Raw genomic sequence first — 22,944 nt, forward strand, 5'->3', positions numbered from 1 at the left:
GGAAATTGGCCGTAGTGTCCAGGGATGTGCAGGATAGATGGGTTAGCCATGGGGAATAGAGATAGGGTTGGGAGGGTGGGTGGTGTTTGTCTGGGTGGAATGCTGTTTGGAAAGTCTTTATGGGCCAAATGGCCTCAATCAATCCTGAAGGGATTCTGTGATTAATGGGACAAGGGGTTTGAGGATGAGCTGCAGAGACTGTGACGACAGTAGTTCAGTACCTGGCTGGCACTAAAGGTTAATAAATAAGGCCAACAAAAGCAGAAGAACATCTAAGGTGGGAGGGAAGTTGGTCAAGCAATCATACAGAACATTACAGCTGAAGTAATCATCTCCAAGACCAGTCACTCACCTCCTGTAAGCAACACGGACAGCAGCAGCCAGCACATCTCAACGGGCGGTACAGATTAATCACTTCCTGTCCTAAATTGTCAAGAATCTTCATGTCAAAGGAACGGAGGTTCCCACAGCAGTTCCGATTGCAGAAGTCATTTTCCTCAGCAGCAAAATAGACCAGTTGGCCAAGACTGTTCTTAATCTGATATTTGTTGTTGGACTCAAATCCAGTTAAGACTAAAAGCAAGCATAATGGTGGAAATATTGGGAGATTAGCAAAGAAAAGCTGTTGACTTTAATGCCCATGATTGGGCCAAAGATAAGGAGTATAGTTTGGAGAAAGCACAAAGCCCATAGTACAGGACAAAGAGAGAGAGTGGACTGGGAGGCTGATCGATAGGGTGGACAGAAAGCAGAGAGGATGCGCTGGAAAGGCACAGCAGATGAGGCAGCATCCGAGGAGCAGGAGAGTCGATGTTTTGAGTATAAGCTGTCTACAGGCTCATTCCTGATGAAGGGCTTTTGCCCGAAATGTTGATTCTCCTGCTCCTCGGATGCTGCCTGACCTGCTGTGCCTTTCCAGCACCATACTCTCAACTCTGATCTCCAACATCTGCAGCCCTGACTTTCTCCTGGACAGAAATCAGCAGCTTCCCCTTAATGGGAGGATTGATAGCAAGGGGGCAACATTTTAAGGTGAAATACAGCTGGCTTAAAAAGGGGGTTTGAGGGAAAATGTTTTCACTCAGAGGGTGATGGGGGTTTGGAAGGCACTGCCTGGGAGGGGTAGATGAGGTAGGAAACATGGTTTAAAAAGCCTACAGAGTTTAACACATCAATACCTGCCTGGTGTCGTGCAATGTTTGATCTAAATCAATGCAGAGCAGAGGGAAAAAGTTCACAATCATGACTCTGTTTACTTGGGTGAGACACCATAATTAGAATAATAGAATACAGAAAAGGCCCTTCAGCCCATTGAGTCTGCACTGATTCTAAATGTACATTCATTGCACTTTCCTGCACTTGGCCCATAGCGTTGAATGTTATGACCCTTCGCGCACTCATCAATGCACTTTCTAAAGGTTGTGAGGTTTCCACCTCATCTACCCCTCCCAAGTCGTGCCTTCCAGACCCCCACCACCCTCTGAGTGAAAACATTTTCCCTCAAACCCCATTAAGCTACTTGCATTTCACCTTAAAATGATGCCTCCTTGCTGTTAACCCTTCCACTAAGGGGAATGGCAACTTTCTACACACTCAAACCATATCCCTCATTACCTTATACACCTCTGTCAGGTCCCCTATCAGCCCTCTCTGCCTGAACAAAACAATGGAGAAAGTGAGAATCGCAGATGCTGAAATGTAACAGTCAAAAGCACAGCAGGTCAGGCAGCATCTGAGGAGCAGGAGGATCGACATTTCAAGCATCATTCCTGATGAAGAGCTTATGCCCAATACATCGACTCTCCTGCTGCTCGGATGCTGCCTGACCAGCTGTGCTTTTCCAATGCCACACTTTTCAACTTTGATGAAAACAACCCAAGCTTATCCAGCTTCTCTTCACAGCTCAACCGCGCCATCCCAGGCAACATCCTATTTAATCTCCTCTACTGCCCCTCCAGTGTCACCACATCCTTCCTACAGTGCAGTGACCAGAACTGCACACAGTACTCCACTTGTGGTCTAACCAAAGTCCTGTATAACTCCAACATAACCTCACAGCTCTTATAATCAATGCCACGACTGGCAAAAGCTTGTCTGTCTTCCTCACTCCCCTATTAAGTGGTCCTGCCATCTTCAGGGTTCTGTGAACAAACACCCCGAGATTCCTCTGAGCTTCCTAGTGTCCTGCCATTCACTGAGTACTCCCTTGTCTTGTTATGTCTTCCAAACTGCATCACCCCCCCAGTTTTCAGGGTTAAATTCTCTCACAGATCTGCCCAACTGCCCAATCTGTCTGAGTTCTTGTGGGGCCTCAGGCGCGAAGGCATTGGAGCGGAACAAGGCCATTCAGCCCATTGATTCTGCTCCGCTATTCAATCATGGCTGACATTTTTACTCAAGCCGTCTCAGTTCACGAGATGGCTGGTTTGTAGTGTTGAGCGACATGAACCGCAAAGGGTTCAATTCCTGCACCAGCTGAGGTTCCCACAATGCTCTCTCATTCCCAAACTTTCCCTTTCCCTGAGACATGGTAATCCTCAGGTTAAACCACCCACAGTAAGTGAGATAGCACCTCTATAGTCTGGTAATATTATGGCATCATGGCTTTTACTGATCAGAATACTTTCCATTAAAAGATTTTGTAGTTCTAGCTACATGGCAATAATTCAAGCTGTGTTACACAATCTCATCCATCAATTGAACAGGATTTGGAGTTCAGCAAATGAAACGAAAATCAGGCAGGATGTTTATCTTGAGCTGAATTACCCTCATCCAGAGCTGAATTCATACCTTGACTTTTATCCCAACATACCTTCCAACAGCTCCACCTGCTGATGAACCAGAAGCTGGTCTACCTGTGACAGAAACAAAAAGTTGAGATCTTCTTTATAAAGAAAATGCAAGAGGAAATTGTAATCTAAATGAAAAGGTGAGCAGTGATGACGAATAATTGCAGAGAATATTGGAGAAATTCAGCAGGTCTGGCAGCATGTGTGGAGACAGAAACAGAGTCAACATTTCCACTTGTGGAAATGGGCTGCACGGTGGCACGGTGGTTAGCACTGCTGTCTCACAGAGCCAGAGACCCGGGTTCATTTCCCGCTTCAGGCGACTGACTGTGTGGAGTTTGCACATTCTCCCCGTGTCTGCGTGGGTTTGCTCCAGTTTCCTCCCACAGTCACAAAGGTGTGCAGGTCAGGTGAATCGGCCTTGCTAGATAAGGGGTAAATGTAGGGGTATGGGTGGGTTGCGCTTCGGCGGCTCGATGTGGACTTGTTGGGCCGAAGGGCCTGTTTCCACACTGTGGGTAATCTAATTTCAAATCCACCATGAATCTTCTTCAGGATCTTCAGGGGTATCTAATGAAGAATCACACTGGACTTGAAATGTTAACACTGTCTCTCTCTTCTACCACAGATGCTGCCAGATCTGCTGAGTTTCTCCAGCATTCTCTGTGTTTGTTTGGATTTCCAGCCTCCACAGTGCTTCACTTTTACACAAAGAACAAACAATCATTTTATTCAGATCATCCTCAATCAGTGATTTTGACCATTTGGGATCATTTGGAATAGTTGATATTGGAACTATACCTATCAATACAAGAGTTAGAATTATATTTACTGCAGTTTCCAGCTAATTATTTAATGTGCCGGGTCTAAAATTGTGGACAAGTTTGAGCAAATAACTGTTAATATAGCAGACATTTTGTCAGAACATAGAACAGCACAGCACAGAACAGGCCCTTTGGCCCTCGATGTTGCGCCGACCTATGAACTATTCTCAGCTCATCCCCCTACACTATCACATCATCATCCATATACTCATCCAAGGATTGTTTAAATCTCCCTAATGTGGCTGAGTTAACTACTTTAGCAGGCAGGGCATTCCACGCCCTTATCGCTCTGAGGAAAGAACCTGTCTCTGATATCTGTCTTAAATCTATCACCCCTCAATTTGTAGTTATGCCCCCTTGTACAAGTTGACGTCATCATCCTAGGAAAAAGACTCTCACTGTCCACCCTATCTAATCCTCTGATCATCTTTTATGTCTCTATCTAATCCCCTCTTAGCCTTCTTCTTTCCAATGAGAACAGACCCAAGTCTCTCAGCCTTTCTTCATAAGATCTTCCCTCCAGACCAGGCAACATCCTGGTAAATCTCCTCTGCACCTTTTCCAATGCTTCCACATCCTTCCTGAAATATGGCGACCAGACACAACATTCAAAGTTCGGTTGCACTAGCATTTTGTATAGTTGCAGCATGATATTGCGGTTCCGGAACTTAATCCCTCTACCAATAAAACATAGTATACCGTATGCCTTCTTAATAGCACCATCAACCTGGGTGGCAACTTTCAGGGATCTATCTTCTTTGCATTGCACCTTTAACATTGTAAAAAGTCACACAGTTCTACCAAATCCAAGTCTCCAAATATAAAGTGGACATTAAACAGCTGTGAACTGCAACAATCATAGTGATTGTTTTCTCCTGTGAATCCCCCATTTATTCCTCAAAGCTGCCTTTCTGGGATTTCCAATGTACTGGGTACATTGCCACAGAAATTGTTTGTCGACTGTGCTTGCAAGCTGAACTAACATTGACAAGTACCAGCGGGCAGATCCCAGCAAACGGGCCAGTGTTGCAGCTGTGTGTTTGCATGGCCTGTGTTTATCAGAATCAAATATTGCTCCTTGTTTCATTTTCAGCCATGGTGTGTTATGGACTGGGCCAGACCACTCTAAACATTCTTGAGTAGGCAATCCAGACCGTAACTTTGCAATGTCTCACTCAAGAGAGTGAGAGTGAGAGAGACAAAGAGACAGACAGAGAGAGACAGAGAGACAGAAAGCCTGTTTCCACAAAGCTGAACTAACTAGTTGTGGGCTGAACTGCTCAGCTAGAGAGCTGACCACTCCCCTTTCATTATACAGGTCCCTTCTAAAACATGACCACTTTAGCCTGAAGTCTCATCTGTTTACAGATAAACAAAAGGCCTCTCAATACTCTATAATCTCTGTACCAAACCAGTCTAATCAGAGCCAGGAACATTTTATTACCCCTCTGGAAAAAAAAACCAAGGGCACAGTACCCTTGAGGAAAGGAACAGCTTTTAGAAAAAAGGGACCAGCTTTGTGACAGACATGGGTGAGCTCTGAACTTTTATTTGTTCAGTTGGATATCTTCCCTGCAAAATAATCTACCAAGCACCTGTAGACAACTAAGAATTCCATTTAACCAGATTGATGGTTCCCTGATGAGTCCTGTGCTCTCTCTATCCGTACAGGAAGATACTCTAGTTACCTACTTACAGATAGTCTTATGGAACCTCAAATAGCCATGCTGGAGTTTAACGTTAATCTAGATGGCGATGATATATCTAATGCACATGAGGTCTGGAAGATGTGTCAAACACACGAGCAACCTTCTGTGTTGGTTTGTGAGAGTTCCTCAGTTCCAACTGTTCCGTGAAGTTACTTTCCTTTCCCTGAAATTCTCGTTCTTCTTTAAGACATTCCTTAAACCTAGGGGTCTGTATGACCTTTCAGAGGGTCAGTGTGGCCTTGTTGGGCTGAAGGGCCTGTTTCCACACTGTAGGGATTCTAAGAACTGATTGTAATTCTGTCCTTCTCTCAGTTTGGACACCAGCCATAGAATGGCAGAGTAGTCCTGGAATGCCAAGCTATTTCTATTTCACACTGATATTCTCGACACTCAACACCTGCTTGGAGATATTATGACACAATAGAAAATAGTTGAGACATGAAGCTGGACCTCCTGGTTCAGAGATTGGAGCACTACCATTTCAGTGTAAGAGCATCCTCCCACAGCCTCTAATACTTTCACCTCTTTGATCAAGCTTCTTGCTTCTGGCTCAGTGGTTAGCACTGCTGCTTCACAGCGCCAGGGATCCGGGTTCAATTCCAAACTCGGGCAACTGTCTATGTGGAGCCTGCACGTTCTCCCTGTATCTGCTTGGGTTTCCTCCCACAGTCTAAAGATGTGCAGGTTAGATGGATTGTTCGTGCTAAGTTGTCCATTGTGTCCAGGATAGGGTGGATTAGCCATGGGAAATGAAAGGTTATAGGGTGGGTTTGGGCAGATGACTGAATGGCCTGCTTTCACACTGTACAAATTCTATGATTATCCAAATAGAGCCTTCTGGTATGGTTACAAATTTCTCTTGGAATACCTTTCTCAAGCATCTTGGGGCTTACAGCAATGCTAACGGTGTGATTAAAGACAAGATGTTGGTATTACTTTTCTTGAAAGATTTGGTTTTCCAAGAGTTGGGTTTTCAGCTAAGGATAACTACAGCCTGATAATTACTGTCTGTGAGGTTAAATAGTCAGGGAGTTTAGTGGAACACCCTTTTGCTGATAAACATAATGCAGATGTTAAGTTACTCATTTGAAGTAGATTACTCCCTGCACTACAACATTAGACAGAGGAACACCAGGGAAAGGTGTCACAGAGCAATATGAATGGCAGGTATTTGGCTAAAGGACCAGTGAATGAAAACATGTCCTAACTGGCAGGGTTTAATGGTGAGTGCAAATTGAAACATGCCTTCATGCTGCCTGATGCAAAGACCTTTAAAAAATGGTGAAGGGGCATGGTTTTAAAATGCCGTACGGCAGCAAATGAGATTTGGCTTCTTATATGAACTACAATTGAAATGTTGTGTGCAATTTTAAACAATCCTTTATAGAAATGACATTGGAGAAATAGTACAGGATTCCTCAGTTTTTGAGGGGTCTCAGAACAGCGGCATTGGTTGAGTTTCCACACGGGGAGAAAGTGAAGTCTGCAGATGCTGAAGATCAGAGCTGAAAATGCGTTGCTGGAAAAACGCAGCAGGTCAGGCAGCATCCAAGGAGCAGGAGAATTGACGTTTCGGGCATGAGCCCTTCTTCAGGAATGGGCTGAAGAAGGGCTTATGCCCGAAACGTCGAATCTCCTGCTCCTTGGATGCTGCCTGACCTGCTGCGTTTTTCCAGCAACACATTTTCAGCTGAGTTTCCACACTCCAATCATGAAGGGTGTCCAAACAATTGCGATGTTTAGGGCTAAGATGGATGTTACAAGCCCTTGCCTTCAACACTTTCAATGACATTATATTGCAGTTTTGTCAGTATGTGGGGACTTCACAGGAGCCCTGTCTTCCCTAAATGGCAAACATGAAAATAATCATTGGAAACATTGACTGTTACAGTGTAGAACGAGGCATGTTGGCCCACTGTGTTTGTACCAGCTTATGAAAGCTAGACCCACTCTCCCCCCCCCCCCCCCCCCCGCATGTCCGTAGCTCTCTAGATTCATTACTTTCAAATATTTATCCAGTTCTTTTTGCAACCTTCTACGGAATCCGCCTCCACTATTCTCCCAAGCAGCACATTCTAAATCCTAACTAGGGGGCACATTCTTAAGTTGAAAGGAGAAATATTTTAAAAAGACAGAGTCATAGAGATGTACAGCACGGAAACAGACTCTTCAGTCCAACCCGTCCATGCCGACCAGATATCTCAAACCAATCTAGTCCCACCTGCCAGCACCCGGCCCATATCCCTCCAAACCCTTCCTATTCATATACCCATTCAAATGCCTCTTAAATGTTGCAATTGTACCAGCCTCCACCACATCCTCTGGCAGCTCATTCCATATACGTACCACCCTCTGCGTGTAAATGTTGCCCCTTAGGTCTCTTTTATATCTTTTCCCTCTCACCTAAACCTATGCCCTCTAGTTCTGGACTCCCCGACCCTAGGGAAAAGACTTTGGCTATTTATCCTATCCATGCCCCTCATAATTTTGTAAACCTCTAGAAGGTCACCCCTTAGCCTCTGACGCTGCAGGGAAAACAGCCCCAGCCTGTTCAGCCTCTCCCTGTAGCTCAGATCCTCCAACCCTGGCAACATCCTTGTAAATCTTTTCTGAACCCTTTCAAGTTTTACAACATCTTTCTAATAGGAAGGAGACCAGACAGTGGCCTAACCAATGTCCTGTACAGCCACAACATGACCTCCCAACTCCTGTGCTCAATACTCTGACCAATAAAGAAAAGCATACCAAACGCCTTCTTCACTATCCTATCTACCTGAGACTCCACTTTCAAGGAGCAATGAACCTGCACTCCAAGGTCTCTTTGCTCAGCAACACTCCCTAGGACCTTACCATTAAGTGTATAAGTCCTGCTAAGATTTGCTTTCCCAAAATGCAGCACCTCGTATTTATCTGAATGAAACTCCATCTGCTACTTCTCAGCCCATTGGCCCACCTGATCAAGATCTTCTTGTCTTGCCCTTGAAGACTTTTTTTTAGATTACTTACAGTGTGGAATCAGGCCCTTCGGCCCAACAAGTCCACACCGACCCGGCGAAGCGACAACCCACCCATACCTCTACATATACCCCTTACCTAACACTACGGGCAATTTAGCCAATTCACCTGACCCGCACATCTTTGCACTGTGGGAGGAAACCGGAGCACCCGGAGGAAACCCACGCAGACATGGGGAGAACATGCAAACTCCACACAGTCAGTCGCCTGAGGCGGGAATTGAACCCAGGTCCCTGGCGCTGTGAGGCAGCAGTGCTAACCACTGTGCCACCGTGCCGCCAAATTTTTTTATTAATTTTTTTAACACAGAGGTTGGTTTGTGTATGGAATGAGCTTCCTGAGCAAGTGGTGGATGTGGGCATAATTACAATGTTTAAAAGGCATTTGGATGGACACATGAATAGGAAAAGTTTGGAGGGAAATTGGCCAGGAGCAGGCAGGTGGGACTAGTTTAGTTTGGGATTATGTTTGGCATGGGCTGGTTGGACAGAAAGGGTCTGTTTCCGTGCTGTAAGGGGGGAAGGCAGGTACAAAGAGTTGAGAAACATATTAGTCATGACCGAATGGTGGAGCAGATTTGATGGGCTGAATGGTCTTATTCTGTTCCTCCATCAAATGGACTTATGAAAGCTGGAGGAGCAGCACTGTATTTTCTGTACTTTAGTTTTGAGATCGCAACATTGGATTCCACAGCGTTACACCCCAACCACATGAACGTCTACCTGTCCTTCTTTTCTCATACATGTCCCCTCTTCCCCGACCCTGTATGATCCTGTCTTGCTTGCGTCTCATTTACTTTGCTCTTAGTAGAGAGGAGCCACTATATTCCCTTTCACATTTCGATTTACGCAAGCATAATTTCTCTTCAATCGCAGTTAGCAATCCTTTTGTCTTTTGCATTGGGTGTCAACACCATCTGTTTCCTTCAAATCTCCCCGCCTCTGTTAAGAGCACCATCTTCAGACTGTTTCTGAAGCAGAGTCATACCAGACTCGAACCACTCACTTTGTTTCTCTCCCCTCAGATGCTGCCAGACCTGCTGAGTTTCTCCAACATCCTCTCTGTTTGTTCAAGGTTTCTGCTTGATCAACACGATTGAGAGGATCTCATCCACTTACCTGCGTGAGATACTCCAGACCTGGTGGGCAATTTGGGATCCCAGCTGGCATTGGCATCAATGGAATACCTCCTGGTCCAAGAGGAGCTTGATTGCCGTAGACCCCAGGTGCTTGGATGACAGGCTGCTGGGCAGTAGGCAGGTATGCCCCAGGTGGGTAGGCTCCTGGCGGGTAGGCATTAGGAGGGTATGCACCAGGTGGAAAAGCACCAGGAGGGTAGGCTCCATACGGATAGGCTTCAGCTGGAAAGGTGGTAGCAGGCTGTGCCCCAGGCGGTTGAGCGACAGGAGGCTGTGGCTCAGGAGGTTTAGTAACTGGCGGCGGGGCCTCAGAAGACTCAGGATTGGTTTCTAAAATCGAAACAGGCATGAACAAGCGAGATATATAAATGTCTTTACAAATCAAACCTTACCACATATAGTGCGAGCACCTATTCGCCAGAAAACAGCAAGCAAACCGCCCTCCTAATCCAACAGACACTGCATTTGTGTTAATGCTGCCTGGAAGAAGTCATGCTTGACTTGAAGCTGTGACGATGAACTGCCACGCAGAAGGCTGTGGAGGCCAGGCCAATGAGTATATTTCAGACGGAGATAGATAGGCTTAGATCGTCGGGGGGAATCGAAGAGTTACGGGGAGAGAGCGGGAGAATGGGGTTGAGAAACTTATCAGGTAAAAACAATGATGCTGGAAATTCTGGATTAGTGGTGCTGGAAAAGCACAGCAGTTCAGGCAGCATCCGAGGAGCAGGAAAATCGACATTTCGGGCAAGAGCTGAACTGCCAGAACAGCTGTGCTTTTCCAGCACCACTAATCCTGAATTGAGAAACTTATCAGCCATGACTGTATGGCGGAGCAGCAGACTCGATGGGCTGAGTGGCCTAATTTCTGCTCCTATGTCTTTCTGGTTATTTTATCCTGGATTTTTTTTTTAAAAAGAGAATTTGTAAGGCAGAGGTGCAAAACCAGCCACTGAAGATGACTTGTGTAAATAACTTGTGAGGCTGCGGAATTTTGAAAACCAAATCTCCTGAATGTTATGGCCAGCTCTCACAGATCAGGATTTCTGGGTTTTGGTTTTGTCAGTAACATTAGCAACTGTTTAGGGTGTCAAAAGATTCGGCAGCTTCAGTAAATGCCTCCTAGCTGCTGTTTTCTCTGAATTCTCTCGGTGTTTTATTCTGACTGGATTAGAGAACTGCATGTGAGAATCTGTGTCTGAATTCACCTTTTTTGCCAAGGGGTATGTGGATTGGATGTTAATGTACTGGGACCGTTAATTAGTACGAGGAAGTATATCGATTAATCAAATAAATTTTCCCAATAGTTAAGTCATTATAAAATACAGCCAAAAGAAAGAGGAGTTTAACTATAGTGTTTAAATAAACTGGGTTTTGCTTAATGTTGAAGAGTTTGACCAACTCGCATCACATCGGGAATACAGCACTCCCCATCAGCCTTTTAAATTCAGAAAACGTTCAGGTCAACATTCTTAAAAACATTGAGGGAGTCAGGTCTGCTCCACATCAAGGTGTTAACCTCGGTTCTCACCAGTTGTAGTGAGCAGACCTGCTGAGTGTTTCCCATGCACCAACTTCAGTCTGTGCACAGGAAATAATCAATGTGCCTGTGGGCACTCACACTCACTCTGTCTGTGGGCACTCACACTCACTCTGTCTGTGGGCTCTGATACACACTGTGTCCGTGGGCACTGATACACACTGTGTCCGTGGGCACTGATACACACTGTGTCTGTGGGCTCTGATACACACTGTGTCTGTGGGCTCTGATACACACGGTGTCTGTGGGCTCTGATACACACGGTGTCCGTGGGCACTGATACACACGGTGTCCGTGGGCACTGATACACACGGTGTCTGTGGGCACTGATACACACTGTGTCTGTGGGCTTTGACACACACTGTGTCTGTGGGCTCTGATACACACTGTGTCTGTGGGCTCTGATACTCACTGTGTCTGTGGGCACTGATACACACGGTGTCCGTGGGCACTGATACACACAGTGTCCGTGGGCTCTGATACACACTGTGTCTGTGGGCTTTGACACACACTGTGTCCGTGGGCTCTGATACACACGGTGTCTGTGGGCACTGATACACACTGTGTCTGTGGGCTCTGATACTCACTGTGTCTGTGGGCTTTGACACACACTGTGTCTGTGGGCTCTGACACACACGGTGTCCGTGGGCTCTGATACACACGGTGTCCATGGGCTCTGATACACACGGTGTCCATGGGCACTGATACACACTGTGTCTGTGGGCACTGATACATACGGTGTCTGTGGGCTCTGATACACACGGTGTCTATGGGCTCTGACACACACGGTGTCTGTGGGCTTTGACACACACTGTGTCTGTGGGCTCTGATACACACTGTGTCTGTGGGCTCTGATACTCACTGTGTCTGTGGGCACTGATACACACGGTGTCCGTGGGCACTGATACACACAGTGTCCGTGGGCTCTGATACACACTGTGTCTGTGGGCTTTGACACACACTGTGTCCGTGGGCTCTGATACACACGGTGTCCGTGGGCACTGATACACACAGTGTCCGTGGGCTCTGATACACACTGTGTCTGTGGGCTTTGACACACACTGTGTCCGTGGGCTCTGATACACACGGTGTCTGTGGGCACTGATACACACTGTGTCTGTGGGCTCTGATACTCACTGTGTCTGTGGGCTTTGACACACACTGTGTCTGTGGGCTCTGACACACACGGTGTCCGTGGGCTCTGATACACACGGTGTCCATGGGCTCTGATACACACGGTGTCCATGGGCACTGATACACACTGTGTCTGTGGGCACTGATACATACGGTGTCTGTGGGCTCTGATACACACGGTGTCTATGGGCTCTGACACACACGGTGTCTGTGGGCTCTGATACACACTGTGTCCGTGGGCTCTGACACACACGGTGTCCGTGGGCTTTGATACACACGGTGTCCATGGGCTCTGATACACACGGTGTCTGTGGGCTCTGATACTCACTGTCGTTTGCGTACTAATACTCACTGTTGTTTGCGTACTAATACTCCATTTAGTTTCCTGATGAAGGGCTCTGGCCTGAAACGTTGAATTTCCTGTTCCTTGGATGCTGACCTGCTGTGCTTTAACCAGCAACACATTTTCAGTACTAATACTTCATTACCTTGTTGTAGAATTCTCAATCAGTGGAAATAGTTTCATCTCCCTTTTCGTTTCCAGTTAAATGTTGAAGACTTCCATAAGATCAACTCTTTAGTTTCCAAATTCAAGAGAAATTATGTTGAATCTGTATAAGGTTCTAAAGAAGGGTCACCAGACCTGCTCCATTTCTCCAGCTACTCCTGTTTCGGTTTCAGATTTCCATTGTCCACTGTTGGTTTGGGGATAATCTCTGGAATGTGCATGTTTTAGGATGCTAACTAAGAGGATTTATTTTGCAGGAAATAAAGCAGGGGGAACCAGGAAGGAGTGAAGTATCAGTGTAAGTAAACCTGTGACTCGGTGTTTAGCACTGCTGCCTCACAGAGCCAGGGACCTGGGTTCAATTCCAGCCTCAGGCGACTGTCTGTGTGGAGTTTGCACATTCTCCCAGTGTCTATGTGGGTTGCCTCCCACAATCCAAAGACGTGCAGGTCAGGTGAATTGGCCACACTAAATTGTCCATAAATGTTCAGGAATGTGTAGGTTTGGTACATCAGTCAGGGGTAAACGTTGAGTAATAAGGGAATTGGCCTGGGCACTTTACTGTTTGTAAGGTCAGTGTGGACTTGTTGGGCCGAAAGGCCTGTCTCCACACTGTCGAGATTCTAAACTCTGTGAAAATGTCTAATACCGAGTCAGGAAGCTGTTTAATGATTTCTGTAGCATTAATCAGCAGATGGCAGTGTTTCATTCAGCTGGTCAATGATCACAAACCCAGAGGCCCTAAGCTCTCTGGTCTCCAATTTTTGTGAAGTTCGCAAGATACTTTCAGAGTTGATAGGAGCCAATATAGCCTGTTGCCTGCCCTTCAGTCTCCCCTGCCCTTCCTGATCTCTGCCCAAGTGTGCGCTGCTGGACTTACACAAATCCTGGTGGACAATTGGGTCCATTGTCAAACCACCTATATTTTTTCTATGTTCTATGTACCTCCCCAGGAAGTTTTTATCTGCATAGGCTCAACAGGTTTGGGACTCAACTCATTGGAGGGGAAACATGGGATTGTTCAGTCAAGTCACTTGACCATGGCGCACAGGGATGCGAACGTTCAGTACACATGACAAAGGAGAAGCACTCCAAAAGCACATGATTTGAAATAAACATGTTAGACTATAACCTGGTGACTTCTGACTTTGTCCACTCCAGTTCCACACCAGCACCTCCACATCATGTTCCGCCTCATGGGAGAGTCCAGGAGCAGAGGGAATAGGCTCAGAATTAAGGGGCACCAATTTAAGATTGCGAGGAGGAGAGATTTCTTCTCTCGGAGGGTTGAGGGGCTTCGGAACTCCTTGCTGCAGAGAGCAGTGTAGGCCAGAGTCCGCGTGTATATTGAAGACTGAGAAAGGTAGCTTCTTGATCAGTCAGGAAATCAAGGGTTAAGGGGAAATGGCAGGAGAGTGGGGGATGTCAGATGAAAAATGTTTGTTAAGCAAAGAGATACGGCCAAAAGCAGGTCGACGGAGTGAGGCCATAGATCAGACACTGAATGCTAGAACAGACTCAAGGGGCTGGAGTGTCCTGTTCTTAAGGGCGATTGTGCTGGTCATTGAGAGAATGAAACCACAATTGGTGGAGGTGTCTTGAGAGGACGAGGGAGGGTTGCTAGAAAGGCACTGAGAAGGAACAGGAAGGAAATGGAGTGGATTGAACCCAGGAGCAGTGGCTGCTATCGCACTGCATAGCCAAATTAATGTTAATCATTTTACTTTCTATAAAAAAAATGCCAGATCCTCGGTTGCTATTGGAAATCGGAGCTGAGCCTTCCCATGATGCTCTCTCAATCCAAAGTGACTAAACTCCATACGCTCACAGTTGATTTGCACCAGACTTTTTTTGTTTTAAAAACACAGCATCTCTTTGAAATTCAGCACAATGAATGTAAATAATATCAAATTTTGTAAATAATTATTGGGGTAGTGATTGGTTTTGGATGATAATGATGGGGACATCACAATCACTGTCAGTGTTGATACCCCATATGATATTCAGAGAGTTCTGATTTCTTCAGTGGAACTGTGTACAGGGTAGGACAAATAACAGACCAGTCTCATATACCATTCAGGAAGCATCTCTACCCCATCAACTTTAATATGCAATTCATATTAGCAAGTTACCAAATATATTTACACAATGCTGAAAATGTGTTGCTGGAAAAGCGCAGCAGGTCAGGCAGCATCCAAGGAGCAGAAGAAGGGCTCATGCCCGAAATGTCAATTCTCCTGCTCCTTGGATGCTGCCTGACCTGCTGCGCTTTTCCAGCAACACATTTTCAGCTCTGATCTCCAGCATCTGCAGTCCTCACTTTCTCCTAGAACATTTACACAATGGAAAGGTATCTGTTTTGAAGATAGAAGCCTTTATCCAAAACACTATTTTCTTTCCCCTGATATTGCTGAAGTTGTTCAATATATTCTACTGGGATTTCTCTGTTTTTCAAACAAATTGGCATTCTATTCAAGTTCAGTTTATCTCTGTTTCTTACCTGAGTCAGCCATCAGTCAATGCACTCTCTTTCACAGGGATCAACTAGAGAAAGGAAACAGAGAAAGATTATCATTTCTCCCAGATGTCTCTGCGATTATCCATTTCAAAGACCACTTACACACGAGTTGAAGCCTTAAAGTTGTAGCAAACACAGAAAAGCAGATCAAGAGTAGGCCATTCGGCCCTTTGAGCCTGCTATGCCATTCAATGCGATCACGGCTGATCATCCAACTCAGTCCCCGTTCCTCTTTTCATCCATACCCTTTGATCCCTTTACTCTGAAGAATTATATCTGAAGGCTTTCAGGACAAATGCAATACTTTGGCCTCAGTTGCTTATGGCAGAGAATTCTATGGGCTCCCCACCGAAGAACCACCTCCTCATCTCAGTGCTGAATGGCTGACCCTTGTATCTTTAAAATGTGACCTTTGGTTCCGGACTTCCTGGTCATTGGGAACGTTCATCTTGCATTAACCTTGCCTCAGTTTAGTAAAATTCCCCATGCGTTTTTCTAAACTCGAGTGACCAGCTCTCTCCCCCATTACCTCAGCCTCACCATTTCAGGAATTAATCTGGTTTTTGAAATGTTTCCTTTAGACCTTGAGTTAAACGGCTCTCTGGCGTGGCGTGGAGTAGAAGGCCTTTTTGAGCAGTCATGAGAATGTGGTGATGTGCTGTCTGTGTGGAGCTGAGCTTCCCGGTTGGATGGTGGAGACCTGGAACAACCTCCAGATACGGAATCTCCAGAAACAGGATTCCTGCTGGCAGAGAAGCAGTGGCAGACCCCAATGACAGAGTGTTTAGCCATGGGATGAAGGAGACGGATGCTTCTGCAAGGTTTGTAGCTCAGGTTGAGATTTAGGGTGTAGGTTTGCTCACTGAGCTGTAGGTTTGATATCCAGACGTTTCATTACCTGGCTAGGTAACATCATCAGTGGGGACCTCCAAGTGAAGCGAAGCTGTTGTCTCCTGCTTTCTATTTATATCTTTCTCCTGGATGGGGTTCCTGGGGTTTGTGGTGATGTCATTTCCTGTTCGTTTTCTGAGGGGTTGATAGATGGCATCTAGATCTATGTGTTTGTTTATGGCGTTGTGGATGGTGTGCCAGGCCTCTAGGAATTCTCTTCGGTTTGTGAAGGTTTGTAGCTCAGGTTGAGGTTTAGGGTGTAGGTTTGCTCACTGAGCTGTAGGTTTGATATCCAGACATTTCATTACCTGGCTAGGTAACATCATCAGTGGCGATCTCCAAGTGAAGCGAAGCTGTTGTCTCCTGCTTTCTATTTATATCTTTCTCCTGGGTGGGGTTCCTGGGGTTTGTGGTGATGTCATTCTCTATGTCTTACATAGAAAAAAACTGATGCACTACTCGCAGACACCAACACCTACCAACAGGTGGAGCTGGACCCGACCCCATAATTAGGAAACAAAATTACATATCCCCTAAAAAGAAATTACACAATTCTGGACAATTAAACAAGACAGAATTCCAGAAAATGAAACCTAACGGGACCAATACCCCACGATTCTACGGACTACCAAAAATCCATAAACTAGGAGCCCCACTCAGACCCAGAGTCTCACTACCCAGAACACCAACTTACAGACTGGCCAAAGAACTACACGCAAGACTGAAATACCTAGTAGAAGAGTCACAGGACTCCATCCACTCCACCCAGGAATTCCTAAAAATCATCAAAAACACCAATATAGAGGAAGACGAAACAATGATCTCATTCGATGTAACAGCACTGTTCACCTCCATCAACATCGACCTGGCAAAGGAAACTTTACCACACTTTTAGAAGAGACCATCACACACACACCAACCACCATCAATCACATTACCAACGAAAACATCATGAAGCTAGTGGACCTGTGCCTCACCATCCACTTCACTTTCAACAACATAATCTACAAACAAACCAACGGCACACCCATGGGATCTCCGCTATCAGGATTCATAGCAGAAGCGGTAATGCAAAGGCTAGAACAAACAGCCCTCCCAACCATCAAACCAAAAATCTGGGTTTGCTACGTAGATGACACCTTTTGTCATCACAAAATGAAACAAGATAGAAGAGACATTTAAAATCATCAACAACACCCTCACAGGCATAAAGTTCACCAAGGAGGAAGAAACCGACAGCAAACTTGCATTCCTGGACGTCACAGTCGAAAGAAAGGACAACGGAGAACTACAAACCTGAGTATACAGAAAACCGACAAACACTGACCAAATACTTAACTACACCAGCAACCATCCCAACACACACAAACAAAGCTGTATCAGAACACTATTCCAACGGGCCACCACACACTGCAGCACAGGCGAACTTCGGAAAACAGAGGAGAACCACCTATACGACATATTCAAGAAGAACAGATACTCAAAAGATACAGTCTGCAGATTCCTCAGGAACAAACCACGACAAGCAGACCAAACACAGCCAGAAACCCTAACCACCTTACCATACATCAAAGAAGTTTCAGAAATGACAGCCAGACTACTGAGACCCCTTGGAATCCTAGCACACAAACCCACCAACACTCTCAAACAAAAACTAACAAACTTAAAAGACCCAATACAACCCATGGACAAAACCAATGTCATCTACAAAATTCCATGCAAGGACTGCCACAAACACTACGTAGGACAAACAGGAAGAAAGTTAGCCACCAGGATACATGAACACCAGCTAGCCACAAAAAGACACAACCCTCTCTCCCTCATAGCCCTACACACGGATGAAAAGAAACCACCATTTCGACTGGGACAACACATCTATCCTGGGACAGGCTAAGCAAAGACATGCCAGAGAATTCCTAGAGGCCTAGCACTCCAACCACAACGCCATAAACAAACACATAGATCTAGATACCATCTATCAACCCCTCAGAAAATGAACAGGAAATGACATCACCACAAACCCCAGGAACCCCATCCAGGAGAAAGATATAAATAGAAAGCAGGAGACAACAGCTTCACTTCACTTGGAGGTCACCACTGATGATGTTACCTAACCAGGTAATGAAACGTCTGGATATCAAACCTACAGCTCAGCGAGCAAACCTACACCCTAAAGGGCGGCACGGTGGCACAGTGGTTAGCACTGCTGCCTCACAGCGCCTGTAGACCGGGGTTCAATTCCCGACTCAGGCGACTGACTGTGTGGAGTTTGCACGTTCTCCCTGTGTCTGCGTGGGTTTCCTCCGGGTGCTCCGGTTTCCTCCCACAGTCCAAAGATGTGCGGGTCAGGTGAATTGGCCAAGCTAAATTGCCCGTAGTGTTAGGTAAGGGGTAAATGTAGGGGTTTGGGTGGATTGCGCTTCGGCGGGTCGGTGTGGACTTGTTGGGCCAAAGGGCCTGTTTCCACACTGTAAGTCTAATCTAATCTAAAAAAAAAGGGGTGCTTCTGCATCATCCAAGACTGAGTCATACTAGTTCACAGCATCATGTGACTTAAGACTATCAGATCAGAAGATGTGGGGCCAAAATGGGCCATTCGGTCCATTTTGTCTGCTCAGCCATTCAATTAGATCATGGCTGATCACTTAATCCTCAACTCCAGTGATATGCCTTTCATGCAAGGTTGACGATTTACTGACACAGTGCCCTTCAGTCTCGGAGGGCCCATTCCATGATTCCTTTTCTCACAACTTGGAAAGGCTAACCCATTCTGTGTGACATAATTGCACAATAAGTGAGTAGCTAACAGCCAGGTGCAGTATACAACATTGACTCCTCCCAATACTGCCCTCCCCCCCAAACCCCACTTTGTTAGAAGGGACGGAAAGCAGGTTGGCTTGATGGCACTGAAGAACATTCCTCCTCATTTCATCAGCTTAATCAGACCATAAGATGCAGGAACGGAAGTAGGCCATTCAGCCCATTGAGTCTGCTCCACCATTCAATCACATCCTGGCCTATCTGATAATCCTCAAGCCCACCTTCCCACCTTTTCCCAATAACCCTTGATTCCCTTCCTGATTAAAAATCTGTCTACCTTCGCCTTGAATATACTTAATGGCCTAGCCTCGACAGCTTCTGTGTAAAAAGATTTCCACAGATTCACTACCCTCAGAGAAGACATTTCTCTTTATCTCTGTCCTCGATGTTTGACTCCATATCCTGAGATGATGATGGATGGTCTTACACTCTTCCATGAAGTGAAACAACTTTTCCACATCTACTCTGTCAAATCCCCAAGGAATCTTGCATGCTTCAATCAGGTCATCTCTCAATTCTTCTAAAATTCCAAAGGGTTGAAGTCCAACCTATTTAACCTCTCATCAGATAGTCCCTCCATTTCTAGTATCAGCCTAGTAAACCTTCTCTGGACTGCCTCTAATGTCAGGATATCTTTTCTTAGCGAAAAGGCCTGAAAGTGTTCAGTGTCCCAGCTGCAGCCTGACTAATGTCTTGTGTAGTTTTAAAGAAGCTTAGAGAATAAGGGTCACTATTAACATTACCATTAATCAACATTAACCTTCAAGCCCCTCAATGATGGGTCAGCTTACGCCTGCAAAAGTGAATGAAAAAATACAGTCGATTCTTGTCCTCCATTAGAAAGCGTGGTGCTGGAAAAGCACAGCCGGTCAGGCAGCATCCGAGGAGCAGGAGAATCGACGTTTCAAGTATAAGGTCTTCACCATTCCCGATGAAGAGCTTATGCCTGAAATGTTGACTCTCCTGCTCCGTGGATGCTGCCTGACCGGCTGTGCTTTTCCAGCACCAAACTTTTTGACTCTGATCTCCAGCATCTGTGGCCTTCCCTTTCTCCCCCTTGTCCTCAGTTATACTTGTCTCATGATTAAAACTAGGTCGCTCTTGTCAAGATGATCTTGGGCTGGGGTAGTGCCCACTGTCAAAGAGGCATCTCACTCTTAAAAAAAAGCAATCAGTAAGTGGTGACCCAAGCTGGGAGGGGACAGGGCTGTGATACCTGGATGTTAGTAGACACAGACTAGACAGCTGTTGCCAACTAACTTATCAAGTTAAAAGTAAAATACTGTAGATGCTAGAAATCTGAAACATGGCGTTCTGAAGCAGAGTCATTAAAAGGGATGTAACAACCCAGAGATATTATCACGAGAGTATTAACCCAGAAACTCAGCTCATGACCCAGGAACCTGGGTTCAAATGCTGCCATGGCAGATACTGGAATTGAGTCTAATGATGGTTATGGATCAATTGTTGGGAAAAACCCATCTGGTTCACTCATCCCCTCTAGGAAAGGAAACTACCACCCTTCCCTGGTCTGGCCTGCATGTGATTCCAGACCCACAGCAATGTGGTTGACGCTTAACTGCCCTCTGGGCAATTAGGGATGGGCAATAAATTCTATGTGAGCCAGAGTTATCTACATCCTGTGAGTGAATAAATTTTTTAAAAGATTCAAAATGTTAATTCTGTTCCTCTTTCCACAGATGCTGCCAGTCATAGAGTCATAGAGATGTACAGCACGGAAACAATCCATCCATGCTGACCAGATATCCCAACCCAATCTAGTCCCACCAGCCAGCACTTGACACATACCCCTCCAAACCCTCCTATTCATATACACATCCAAATGTTTCTTAAATGTTGCAATCGTACCAGCCTCCACCACTTCCTCTGGAAGCACATTCCATCCACGTACCACCCTCTGTGTGAAAAAGTTGCCCCTTAGGTCTCTTTTAGATTAGATTAGATTACTTACAGTATGGAAGCAGGCCCTTCGGCCCAACAACCGACCCGCTGAAGCACAATCCACCCGGACCCATTCCCCTGCATTTACCCCTTCACCTAACACTACGGGCAATTAAGCATGGTCAATTCACCTAACCTGCACTTTTTGTTTTAAGACTGTGGGAGGAAACCGGAGCGCCCAGAGGAAACCCACGCAGACAGGGGGAGAATGTGCAAACTCCACACAGTCAGTCACCTGAGGTGGGAATTGAAACCGGGTCTCTGGCGCTGTGAGGCAGCAGTGCTAACCACTGTGCCACCCGTGCTGCCCAATTTCCCCTCTCCCCCTAACCCTATGCCGTTTAGTTCTGCACTGCCCCACTCCAGGGAAAAGACTTTGTCTGTTTATCCTATCCATGCCTGTCATCGTTTTATAAACCTCTATAAGGTCACCCCCCCAGCCTCTGACGCTCCAGGGAAAACAGCCCCAGCCTGTTCAGTCTCTCCCTATAGCTCAAATCCTCCAACCCTGGCAACATCTTCTCTGAACCCTTTCAAGTTTCACAACATCTTTCCGATAGGAAGGAGACCAGAATTGCACACAATATTCAACAGTGGCCTAACCAATGTCCTGTACAGCCGCAACATGACCCCCCAACTCCTGTACTCAATACTCTGACCAATAAAAGAAAGCAGTATTCTCTGTTTTTGCACCAATTTGGCTTGTCCGCTCTTAGTGGGACTAGGTGGTTATTTGGTGACTGTGGGGCATGTATAGGGCAATCTATCTCAGGATTCGCACGACTCATTTCACTTGGGGAATGGATGAGAGACAATACCTTAACAGCAGCTTTCCCAATCCTGTTTTCTCAGTAAGAACACAGATCAACGATTGAAACTCAAAAACAATAAACACACGCTCTGAAGCTTCCCAATCATTTGTACTACTGTGGTTCTGTACAATGCAACTTGCTAAATTGCTTCCAGTACACACAACTGGAATAAACTACTTCAATGTGATTGCTAAATGGCAAAGCCGGAGCAAATAGGTAAATGTTTTCTTGTACATTCCCACGATCACTTACTTAAACCACGGTGCGATATTCTGGAAGATTAGCTTTTCACGAGAGAAGCTGAAGTTCGCATTAAATGGATTTAATGTACTTTACCAAGAACAATAATGCATCACAAGAGGAGCTGCAAAATATCCTAGCTGGCAATTCTCAAAAGCAACAAATGCTGGATCAGCCAGCAACCTCCAGGTCCCTTGAGTGAATAAAGTTAAAAAGAAACGTGCCACGGCTTAACCCTTTCAATTGCCCTCTCAGAACGAAAGCAAAAACACTGGAGATCTGGAATAAAGGCAGAAAAAATATTCAGGAGGTCCGGCAGTTTCTGAGGTAAGAGAAATGAAGTTAATGGTTTAGGTTGATGACTTTTTAACCAGTATTCAGTTGAAGCTGCTGATGGGAGTATTAAATGGAGGGTATGTTTGTGTGCCATGTCCTATACTGTACAGATTTGAATGCCAAAGATACATGTGAGAGATGCAACCAGGTACTACAAGCCATACTGCTGTAATGAACATTTTGTAAAAATTCCCTACTGTATGGAAACAGACTCTTTGGCCCAACAAATCAACACCGACCCTCCAAAGAGTAACCAACCCAGACTCATTCCCCACATTTACCTCTAACTAATGCACCTAACACTATGGGCAATTTCAGCCTGGCCAATTCACCTGACCGGCACATCTTTGGACTGTGGGAGGAAACCGGAGCACCTGGAGGAAACCGACGCAGACACGGGGAGAATGTGCAAACTCCACACAGACAGTCCCGCGAGGCTGGAATCAAACCCAGGTCTGGCGCTGTGAGGCAGCAGTGCTAACCACTGAGCCACCGTAGCATATTTTGTTCTCTGTAACACGATTGTCAGATTGGGGACACTGTTTCTGTAGCACAAACTTTTAAAGCTTTTGTTGGGTATAATGCGATTCCGGCCCCATTAGTTTAAATGGTGCTGCTATTATACTATTTTCTTATAACACAGGATTGCCCGAGAATGGAATTGCCACGTTATTGCAGAACTGACTGTATTGGGGAATTAATACTCTT

General features: G+C 45.7%; 1 protein-coding gene across 3 annotated transcripts in view; it reads right to left on the bottom strand.

Annotated features, from left to right (window-relative positions):
• The window catches only part of LOC132821418 (phospholipid scramblase 2-like), a 92,042-nt gene that overhangs the window by 20,673 nt on the left and 48,425 nt on the right, over positions 1-22,944 (bottom strand). For all 3 annotated transcript variants that reach the window (XM_060834003.1, XM_060834002.1, XM_060834001.1), the window contains exons 2-5: positions 15,158-15,201; positions 9,456-9,805; positions 2,813-2,855; positions 353-573 (exon numbers count right to left, since the gene is read on the bottom strand). In XM_060834003.1, the coding sequence (XP_060689986.1) occupies positions 353-573; positions 2,813-2,855; positions 9,456-9,805; positions 15,158-15,170 (627 nt within the window). In that variant the 5' untranslated portion in view covers positions 15,171-15,201. The remainder of the gene's footprint in view (positions 1-352; positions 574-2,812; positions 2,856-9,455; positions 9,806-15,157; positions 15,202-22,944) is intronic.

This window comes from Hemiscyllium ocellatum, chromosome 13 (assembly GCF_020745735.1).
Source record: "Hemiscyllium ocellatum isolate sHemOce1 chromosome 13, sHemOce1.pat.X.cur, whole genome shotgun sequence".
NCBI lineage: Eukaryota > Metazoa > Chordata > Chondrichthyes > Orectolobiformes > Hemiscylliidae > Hemiscyllium > Hemiscyllium ocellatum.